Genomic DNA, 11,042 nt, shown 5'->3' with positions numbered 1-11,042 from the left:
GCATTGAGGATTTAAATTAAAAAAACAGTTTTTTTTTGCACTGGACCCAATGCGATCCATCACTTCAACAGATTACTTGCATTCATTTGCTATGTACATCTATAGATCTAGCAATGATAAGCAATCAAGACAGAAGCAGGATCAGCCAGTAAAACATCAAGAATTTGATAAGAAATCCAGGTCATTAAATATCAGTGATAGATTACACATTATACAACTGAAGACTTGTCTCTTTCTTCTTCTTTTTTGAGGGTATTGCTTTCAATTGAGATAAAAGAATGATCCCGCATATTTGTGGGAATATGATACAAGTGATAGCCTAGTGTTTTCAAACAGTGTATAGCAGTTTCAAAACGTCAGAAATCGGCATCTTCATCGGTTCCATCATCCCAGTCCAATTGGAATGTAGAAGCTGATTTCATCAGCTCTGTTAGTCCAGTAAGGTCTTCAAGATAGGTTGGATGATTGATAGCTTGTAGGATGAACTCCATTCCTCTACTTCTATATTCTGACACAACCTGAAAGGGTATCAAACAGAAGAATTTGTTAGAGCAAAACAGCGGATCAAACAGGAGAGTGGAAGCAAAACAGTGGATTAATTAGCTTACGGCACTGCTACATGCTGTGCAGCTGCTTGAAGAATAGCCGAGAAGTGTAAGTTGAGAGAACTGAGAAATGGAGCCTCGGATCTGATGGGGCAATATGCCGAGTGGTTGCTCGCTACTGCCTATGATAGAGTTAGCAATCTCGCCTGGAGCATTTATCCTGAAAATTTTGCAAAATATTATTTGTTTGACGAGCAAATGTGCAACCATTTTCGACATCCAACCACCGACGGAAAACAAATGTGTGAGCATTGGGTTTCTAAAACAAAAGTGAGAGAAGGGAAGAAATTTTTTTCAAGCTTCTGCTCCTTTCATTTCCCTGGTTTAAGGTTGTCACAACGAAAGCATGTTACTTTATTTTGTATCCCATCATTCAATGAAACCAAACCCTCAAAAGAGACTAGAAATATCTAACGAAATGCACAATACGATTGTTAGTCATAAATAATGACCGGATTTTTCTGCTATTGAAGTTTGTGGAGTAAAGTGGAGCGATTGTTAGTCATAAATAATGACCAGATTATTCTGCTATTGAAGTTTGTGGAGTAAAGAGTAACTGGCTCCTTTAAAGTGGAGCAATTTCAACTTACCGATTGGGATGATGTAAAATTCCAACTAGCAGTTCTACAGCAAGTGCAGAAGCAATGGGTGCTAGTCCAGGTCTTGTTACTGTGCATTGTTGGTCTAATGAGCGGTTTGAAGTTGACTGCAAAATAAGAATATGTTAATCTTGTAACACTAATTACAGTGCAGACTAGGAAAAAACGAAGCTAAAAAGCCAGTGAAGCAAATAGTGTTCTCAAGAAGATTACATCTATAGGAGCAACAACATCACTGCAAAAGTAGCACCCCAACCGACATGACCCATCTGCGTCTTTTGTGGACAATGTTCCCATCTGAGCAGCCTCATTGACTGTGATGCTAGAGTGATCATTATTGTTAAGTGTTGAGTTTATGGGACCGGCTCCATGACGCATGACGAGGTAACTGTCGAATCCTAAAGCTGCTGTGATAGCTATCTGCAAAAGAAGGAAAATACCTGTATTAACAAGTACTTATTTGCACCAAAGAAGAATAATTCCATAAATGATGTAGCGACATGGTGTTGACTTTTAGAAGCATCACTCTGTCAGGAAAAATGCGCTTGATTACGTAGGAATGAGACCTTGTTTTCATTTGCACAAAGGAGAGTTGGAAACCATCTGCTTTCTCGCGTATCTGTCAATAGGAAAATAACATCATGTGCTGTGATCAACTTTTGAAGACTCTTGCAGTCTTCAAGCACCCTGTCTACTTCTTGAGCTGGCACTGGATGTCCTGGCATTGGTATAGACAGATCAATGCCTTCTGCTTCCTGTACATGAATGTAATCAATTATTATACAATATGACTTCTTTAGAATAGACTAACACGAGCCAGATCTTTGCAGGTCTGAACATACCACAGCTGGAAATATGCCCTTTAGATTTTTAACTGCTGCATGAGCTTTTAGGCTCCCACCACTGAGGCTGTCCTGAAACGTATATAGAGACTGCCTGACAGGATTAGACATAGCTACTCGGCCACTATCAAGCAGTGTTATTTTCCTAACGCCCCAAGCCTGCAGATATAACATGATATATCAGATAGGGCTAAAAGAGAATTTGAAACAGAAGAGTCGTTACATAGTTGTCCTTCTATGATTGCTAACCATAAGCATCCGAGCAACTTGACATCCAAGTGTACCAGCACCCAGGAGTAGACACTTGACACTAGACAAGGCATCTAAATTTAGAGAAGGCAATTGACGCCATCTCATGAGCTTTAAGTTCAAATCTGCAGCAGATACAGCCAACCTGCCATATACAAACCGGTAGCATTTTAGATATATGTTAATCTTAATTTGGCTTATTTTTGTTATGTGCATTAAGGAATATCCTTTGTATAAAATTTTAATGCATACCTCTCTGGGTCCATGGACTCTGCAAGGCTGATGATCCTAGAAGACAATTTACCTTCAATATTAGTTTCCCACCCAACAGCTTTTGGTATGCACTGAGGATCTCTCCACTCTTATCAATTTGTAAAATAAGAAAACAAAATTTGTGGGAGTCAATAAAACTATATTTGCACCCCAACAAAAAAAAAGAACAGAGTTGAGGAAGGCCCATTAAATGCCAACAACATCCAAAAGTGATCATCACCTTGTGGTAGTGAAATCAAGGCTTCACCAATAAGGGATGATTCCATGTCAGCCAGACCATGTTTCTCTCGGTAGCATAAAAAGCGGATCTTCTCTAGCTTCCATCTCAGACAAATGAATGCAAAGAAGTTGCGTAGAGGCCAACCAGGATTCTTTGGACGATGACATGGATCATAAAAGCCAAACAACAACTGCGCAAGTGTCATTTTAACAGTGTCAACTAAAATAAGCAACAAAGTCCATTCTTATTGGAACAACCAAGTCCTAGAATATTGAATCTTACAACAAATATAAAAGAATTTATATGAAAAAGGGACGATATGTAGTTAAACGTAAACCTTTTGGTCATTGCCCTGGCAAACTTTCCAATCCTTCAGTGGCCTGATAGTAGCATGTGAACTTGAAGATATAGTAACCAAAAAGAATGGCATCCCTGCAAATATGTGAAATACCGATATGTCAAACGGATGTACTCCGTCCAGGTAACTGACAATGAAAATTAAATACGTATAGCAGAAAATTCTAAACCTGTAGTCAAACTTGAATTACGCCACTCATTACACGCTGCAGCTAAGGATTCTGCCTAATTAACATATCCAGTATTAGATTTTCTTCAAAAACTAATTAGAAAGATATGCTTCTAAGAAAGTAAACAAAAAGAAACCGCAAGTCCCATGAAAATACCTCTTCAACATTTAACATATTTGATGCTGGTTTCAGGTCAAGTATGGTTGCTGGAGGATCAAGTACTAAAGCAGGAAATGCAAACCAGTAACGAAAGCTCCACTTTTTTAAATCAGCAAAAGAGATTAGAAGAAACCTTGAAAGTACTGCACTATCCTCCTCTACTTTCCCAGAGCAAATGTCTTCAAAAATCTAATAACACCAATTGACATAGTAATTTAAATTAGTCAAAGTCACATCCACGTAAGCATGAACAGAAGTTAAGGATTTATGAAGAAAGGAGACCTTCTTAGCTTCCATCGTCAATAGGTTCTTCTTATCAAGTGCACGGAAGCTCTCCAATGTATTGGTGTTGTAAAGAATCCCCGGAACGGGGCATCTGTTTCGATTACCACGTCTAAATTCAACTTCTGGTGATTGCTCGCTGGGTTCAGGCGACAACGACTCGGAAAGAAGCGTCAAGTGGTTTGATATTTCAGTATTGGAACAAGGTGCATAAAATCCTGCGGCGTAGTTTAACCATGTAAGAACCAACCATAAACAACTGACAATTAACCATTACCTTTGCAGCTTTATCGGAAATTTATGTGAAAAATTAGTAGCTCAATGAAGAAAGAGCTATATTTGATGAAATTCAACGCAATTTCTAACCAACCACTTCGCATGAAGTCTTTCAGCGTTGCCAAATTAATGATTTAGCACCAATGCAGAAACCTTTATTGGAGTATATCCAACAAGATATCAACCTATTACATAATCACAAATATTTCGTGGACGGGTTCCAAAAATACGAGCAATCAAAGAACCAACTGGCTAACCCTAACCAAGAATTGAAATTTGAGACTCCGCAGGCTCCCAAACTCCCGATTCAAAGTTGCAGAACTGAACTCAGGCCACCACAATCAGAATCAAACAGATTATCGAACGTGGATCGAGAACTTACCAGTGATGTTGATGGGGGATTGGTCGATCCTCAAAGTATCGAGCTTGAGAGAAGAGAAGCGCCTCCAGAATCCAGCGTCCACTAAGCTCTGAAGAGGAGCGAACTTCAGGATCTCCCCTTGATGCGATGAAGAACTCGACGCCATTGGATTTCTTCCTTCGAGGTTTGTTTCCTCTCCTGATCAGTAATCGGATCGGATCTCGTCAAAAATTTTAGAGAGAGAGAAGAGAGAAATTTAGCTTACGCAAGTCTTTTCCGCGAAGCGTACGGAATTTGGAGTCGTCGGAAGGGGGGAGAGGAGATGGGGGACGGAGGCTGAGGGTTAGCGGGTCGGGTTTATGTTACATCCGAAACGAAGCTGATGAGGATATTGGATTCGGCTTCGGGGCATCTGATCGTGTTTAAGGTTGTATTCGGATCTTAAATAGTGTTGTGTGAAATTTTTAGGGTTCATCTCACGTAGCTTTTCTGAACTCCTGAACTCTCAAGAACATTTTCAGTAACAAATTATGTGTAGAAATGTTACGGTGAGAAAAGGTTGAAATTCAGGGGGGTTTTGTGAGACGCAGCAAAGTTGGAGGGGTATGTGAAAAAACCCACCCAAGGTTCAAGTGGTTTTGTGAAATTAGCCCAATGTTATTACATAAAAAGGGGGTTTGAAGATCAGATCTGGCTACTACTTCTTTTGTGAAGCCTTACAAGTTACTTATTATTTATTTTTACGAGCAAAACTCCTATCAACTTAAGTTGATGTCTATCAAAGTTCCTAGCCACACATTTATTAATATAAAACATCTTTTTATATAATACAAAGATCCCTAGACAATATGAGTAGTTAAAAACTTTGGTGGACACACTATTCCCTATCCACTTAAGTTGACACAAGTTTTCACCTTATTTTTACTTATTTTATTAGAGGATGAAGTAGACTTTTCACATCAATAACTAAATCACCTTGTAAATACCCAAAAATAAATAAATAAGTTGGAAACTTCCAGCTTTTTTTTTTGCTACTTATAAATTAAAAATAAGTAAATAAATAAAACATTTACCAAACATGATCTTGGAATCTCATAAATAAAAACATACTTATAAGTTGAAATAAGTAGGTTGTCAAACATGCTTTAAGTTTCAACTTGTATCTCCCCATATTTTACCTATACCTTAATCTTCAAATCATTGTAATTGCTAGTTTACTTCCACATTATAGTCCAACCAAATTTTTTTTTACACGAACTCAAGGGAAAAGAGGATATAACCGTAATAGCTAATTTACTTTCACATTGTAGCATTTTTTTTCAACATGAAAATTATTATGTAGAGGGAAAAAGATGTTGCGGGCACAGGCTAGGGGTTCTCGACGGTGGAGTTTTCGAGGTGGGTGGAGTTCCAGCCAAGAGAGGGCAATTTCAGGGTAACGATGATTTAAGAGGAATACCTTAAGATTTGAGATGTATATACTTGGCTTATAATCGACAAAACGGATTATAAGCAAGTACACTTCGGTCAGATTTGAGATGTATATACTTGGCTTATAATCGACAAAACAGATTATAAGCAAGTACACTTCAGTCAATTTAGTGGATTATAATACATTTTCAATAGAAATGTTTCTTGTACTGATAACATGAATAACTGAGAAGTAGGAAAAGCTTGAAGATTTGAAACGCATAAACTCAGTTAACAAGTTTCTTGGAATTCCATAGAACCTTAGTAATACCGTAAGCAATCCACATTCCATGATAAGCTGCAGTATATATACCTCTCTGCCTGTGTAATACATATCGATTATGGTATTGTATTCATGTAACACGGTGAACGTAGTTTAACTAGCCAGCAAACATATATCAAGCCATCACAGACTACGTAGCCCAGAATCTGATTAAACATCCATGAGATGCAACCCGAGTCCAATTTCGCGAGCCAAACCTGAGACCACTCAGAGGGTGGTCGAAACAGTAGAAGCCTGAGCTTACTCTCAAAGTAGTCTGTTTCAAAAATCCATTAAGATTTCCAGCTCCAGCATCGATCAAGTTGGACCAAATTAGCTTGAAGGGGGCCTCAGAGTCGTTTAAGTTCGTGTCCACAGAAAACGTTTGCTATACTGTGATGATGACGACGCTGGTGAAAGCCATAACTCTCGAGATGGTTTGAACGTTAAACATTTCTCGCTGCTAATATAGTCGGTTGCTGAGCGTCAGGCAACGTGATCAGGGGAGAAAACATAATACGCTTTTCATGTTGCGTCATAACATTAAAAGACAAACAAATGCAATATTTATCAGGGGAAAACTCAGATACAGACTAGGTCACAAAGGACTGCATAATGAATGTCATAGCTGGCATAGGTGGAACCCTACGGTGGATGAACCGATATAGAAAATTAGATGCCGATAGGTGGTGAACATAACAACTTCACCAATGGTCATTACTACTAGCCCCCTGCAGGCAGCATACAGCCTGCAAATCAATAATTGTGCACATACAATCATCGCGTTTTATCAAGTTTCGGAAGTAATAGGAACAAAAAGATGCCGATAAAAGGTGTTATATGTTATGGTTCCTACCTGGCTACAGGTCCATATTACTCAAGATTTAGACACAGGGTTGGTTTGGCAAACAACTGATCCTGCGCTTAGGTTGTGAAACATGACGAACATGGTGAAGTGTCAACCAGCATGAAAGCTCAATTTGATGGCATTAGACAAGAATGTGAAAAGCCTATTTGACTCTTTTCCCTTCATACAATTTCCTACGGAAAATATGTTCAAATCTATCTGCCTGTACATGTATATAAGTTTTTTGCCATAAAATGGAAACCAATTGTCTAAAAAATAAGCATGTGAAATAAAAAATATTGATTGTATGCCAACAAATTTCCACCATTTCATGATATTCTGGACTTGATATAAAGAGCTCTTTATTCTTTAGGCTAGCATAACTCGCAGTCCAATACAGACGTCGCGCTAATTTCCTTCAATCCTACAGTTCATCTTGTCTACAAACTGGAAATCGGGATCAAAGATGACAGACCCTCCCATGATCTAAATAATTTCAGGCAATGAACATGAGGTCAGGGTCAGAGAAATGACTTAAACCATCTTAAATTGTCCTGATAACTTGTAATCTTTCTCTGACTCCTGACAGTACTCGGTTCCATTCAAAAGAAAAGTAATGCAAACGATTGTGTAAGAAACCCATTTATTAAACAGTTAAAAGCATACCTTATGCCCAAAATTCAATCCTCAAGAGACTACTCACAAAAAGGCGAAATTCAATCCACAAGAGACTACTCACAAAAAGGCCACGGGTAAACCTCCTTAAGTTTCAATATATGCAAGATGATAAATGACAAAGTTTAAGAACAAGATACCTCAATTACTGGATGTACCATCTGCATCAGATTCAATCTTTCAGAACAATAAACATCAACAGCCTCTTCACCCGAAGTAGACAATACAGTTGAAAGCAGCAACATATGAAAAGCACCTCTTCTAAGAAACAAGTGAAGTCATAACACCAGATATCTAAGTAAAACCTCGCAGCCATTCAAAGAGTTTGACAGGAACACAACACGATAACACTTCATGCTTTTAAATAGACAAGGCTATAACATTGTGCACCCAAAAGCAATACAAAATAAAAAATGTCTAAAGCAACCACACATATAAAAGAAAATGTGAAACTTTCCTATCAGCAAGGCACATAAAAGAAACCCCATCCAAGATTTAGAATCTCTTACGGCTCAACTGTCGTACAGAGTCACATTATTATTCCCATCAGCCACAGCCAAAATGTTTCCCGTCAATGACCATGAAACCCTCCACACTGGAGTTTTGAAATCATACAGCACTTTCCCCTCCCACTGATCACCCTCTTTCGCCACCGTCCATATAACCACTGTTCCATCCTGCGATGCGCTAGCAATAGTAGATTTCGGAAGCCCCAAATTCGGCGCCCAAGCCACATCTCTCACCCAATCTGAATGCATCTGGAGTGCAGGAAAACAATCCATTTTCCAACCATTATTATATAACTTCCACACCTTAACAGTATTATCACAACCACCGGAAACCAACTTCTGCACGGGATCGAGCTGTCCTGAGCCCACAAGAGCACCAGGTGTAGTTGATGGGGCCCACGACACAGAAGTAACCCCAACAGGATGAGCCTGATCGATCTTAGTAGTATCCCATACCCCATCAGACCGAGCAGTGAAGACGGAGATGTTTCCATCCGATGATCCACAAGCCAAACAGAGGCCAAGTTCGTGAGGAGCCCAAGCTATGGAGTTAACAGAGGACTTGTGTTCAGTAAACACATGGGCTTGAATCCACTCTTCGGGCTTGTTTCCTTCCTTCCAAATGATCACGCGGCCATCATAGCTGCACGAGGCGAGTATGGAGCCGAACTTTGGGTGGGCCCACGCAGCTTGCCAGACGGGACCCTGGTGGCCAGTGAGAGTAGCAAGTGGGTGGTGAGAGGATCCGCTGACACCAATGATCTTAATGGTAGCATCAGAAGAAGCGGTTGCTAGACGCTTGCCATAATAGTCCATTGATACGTCGTGAACCACATCATGGTGACCTGTTTCTATCTTTTGAGCAGGCATTGCTCTACTGCTAAGAGTGTGGATCTAACTGCATAAATTAACAGTAGGCTGTAAATCTTAAGCTAACCTTTGTTTGTTCTGGACTCTAAGAGAAAAACCCAAAAATAATTCATTTAGTTTAGAGAATCACCAAATTTTTTACTTCAATTGTCAGAGAATTGACCAAAAGAAAGCTAATTGCAAGTGTAGGAAATTGTGAAAGGACATCATCACTTAGTGGAAGGTGATCATTAGAATCTAAAAGAACATAGAATGATAAATAGTTCATTTTTAGGAACCAAGTGCCTATTATAAAGAATGTTTAATCATTGTCTAACTTGTTAGAGCTCTTCTTATTTCGCAATCTGCCCGAGTGAAAAACATGCACATAGTACTTCAGCTAACAGTGTTCAATATATATGAGGAAACTACACATCTTATAAAGCGGTAATCAAAATCTGATTCATATAATTACAAGAATTTGGATCATATCACCTAAACAGGCAGTTTTCTCTCTGCTATCCAAATCAATATATAGAAGGGTACCACAACTCAGCTAATGGGGCTATTATTTTACAGTAGATTTAATTAAAAAAAGGAAAATTACCAAATGTTTCGTTTTCTTTTCTTTTCTTTTTTGACAAAAGTAACTCAAAAAAAAAATTGCAAACAACCATTCAAAACTTTTTGAAAAGTTCCTCTAACGTTCATATCAATGTGCCTAAATTGAAAGCTTCGCTCCCCGTAATACAAGAATATGAAGACAAATCGATAATAATTTGATAAGGATTTCTACTGATTTAGGGTTTAATTAGGTTAAGTTCTCAGAATTCCAACTATCTAACTTCGATAAGATTACAGCACCATTGATCCATCAAGGCCAATAAATCTAGCAGTTATATCCAAGAATTCCAGCAATAGTGCACAACCGGATCTATATAAGATCAATTAAACTAGAAATTAAATATAAAAAGTGCGATAATCCCGAAAACCCTAGATCCGGTTACTAGATCCAAGGGGAAAAAGAGGAATTTTCACGGTGAAAACACAGACTACAAACAAAAACTTGAAGAAATTGATAGAACTTACATTTCTTGGTACCTGTCGGCAGATCTCGGATCGGAGGAAAGAAAACGCTCTCGGTCGATTTCTCAAGTGCCCTCAAGCCTTGAGCACCGAGGAAAATATGTCTATGAGATCCGATATCCTCTCTGGAGCATTTTAATCAAAACGGATACCCCTAACGAGACAAGATAGAAACACCCATCGGGTTATTTGCAAAAACGCACCTATTTTCTTTCCCTTTTTTATATTTTTTATTTTTGTAGAAAAGTGGGAATTGAAACTTTACTAATAAGCCAATAAGAAAGCCAAAATTGGCAATTTGTGTTTGCAGGCCACTTGATTACTGTTCCTACGAGCAAACTTAAGGCGAACTTGAGAAATATCCCTAGCAACTCATAAGATTTCATCACAAATGGATATAAGGTGGGAATCAGCCATTTACTCCATCTAGCTCATCAAGAACCACGTTTGCATTTGATTCAATAACAATCTTTTACGGACCAAGACATTGAGCTAACTTCACACCTTAGTGTAGGCGTAAAAAAATGCCAATAGATATCCGAACATAGAAAAAATTACTCAAAATGACAGATATGAACTGTCTCGCCAGCGGGACAGTGTTTACTGTCTCGCCAGCGAGACAGAGTTTACCGTCTCGCAGCGAGACAGTATTTGCTGTCTCGCAGCGAGACAGTGTTTGCTGTCTCGCCAGCGAGACAGTGTTGAAATGGTCAAAACCGCCTTTGTAACTACCCTACACGTGTCCATTAACTGCCAAAGGATGTGGAAAACATCGTGGGCGAAAATCACGTGGATAAATGCCAAAATAACGGAGTTTGAAACGTGGGAAGGCAGTTAAAACGAAAACTGCCTGACGGTTACTGTTTCCGAGACAGCGTTTACTGTCTCGCCCGCCGAGACAGCAAACACTGTCTCGCCCGCCGAGACAGCAAATGCTGTCTCGCGAGCCTG

The 11,042-nt window shown here is 39.1% G+C and overlaps 2 protein-coding genes across 4 annotated transcripts; both read right to left on the bottom strand.

Annotated features, from left to right (window-relative positions):
- On the bottom strand, positions 142–4,814 carry LOC109840844 (ubiquitin-like modifier-activating enzyme atg7). 2 transcript variants are annotated; one of them, XM_020409633.1, is made up of 15 exons: positions 4,659–4,814; positions 4,415–4,591; positions 3,757–3,974; positions 3,472–3,663; positions 3,316–3,370; positions 3,126–3,220; positions 2,789–2,978; positions 2,548–2,656; positions 2,296–2,440; positions 2,047–2,205; positions 1,771–1,959; positions 1,418–1,624; positions 1,196–1,311; positions 609–765; positions 142–518 (listed from the first exon to the last, which is right to left on the bottom strand). In XM_020409633.1, the coding sequence occupies exons 2-15, from the start codon at positions 4,557–4,559 to the stop codon at positions 357–359; spliced, it is 2,139 nt and encodes a 712-aa protein (XP_020265222.1). In that variant the 5' UTR covers positions 4,560–4,591; positions 4,659–4,814; the 3' UTR covers positions 142–356. The 2 variants fall into 2 exon arrangements, with proteins under 2 accessions (XP_020265222.1, XP_020265223.1); XM_020409634.1 differs by having other exon boundaries at positions 4,683–4,814.
- LOC109840843 (protein transport protein SEC13 homolog B-like) lies at positions 7,921–10,235 on the bottom strand. 2 transcript variants are annotated; one of them, XM_020409630.1, is made up of 2 exons: positions 10,095–10,235; positions 7,921–9,054 (listed from the first exon to the last, which is right to left on the bottom strand). In XM_020409630.1, exon 2 carries the CDS (start codon positions 9,024–9,026, stop codon positions 8,160–8,162), a length of 867 nt encoding a protein of 288 aa, XP_020265219.1. In that variant the 5' UTR covers positions 9,027–9,054; positions 10,095–10,235; the 3' UTR covers positions 7,921–8,159. The 2 variants fall into 2 exon arrangements, with proteins under 2 accessions (XP_020265219.1, XP_020265221.1); XM_020409632.1 differs by having other exon boundaries at positions 10,107–10,219.

This window comes from Asparagus officinalis, chromosome 5 (genome assembly GCF_001876935.1).
Source record: "Asparagus officinalis chromosome 5, Aspof.V1, whole genome shotgun sequence".
Classification (NCBI taxonomy): domain Eukaryota; kingdom Viridiplantae; phylum Streptophyta; class Magnoliopsida; order Asparagales; family Asparagaceae; genus Asparagus; species Asparagus officinalis.
The sequence above is the reverse complement of the archived record's forward strand: the minus strand, read 5'-3'. Positions and strand labels throughout refer to the sequence as shown.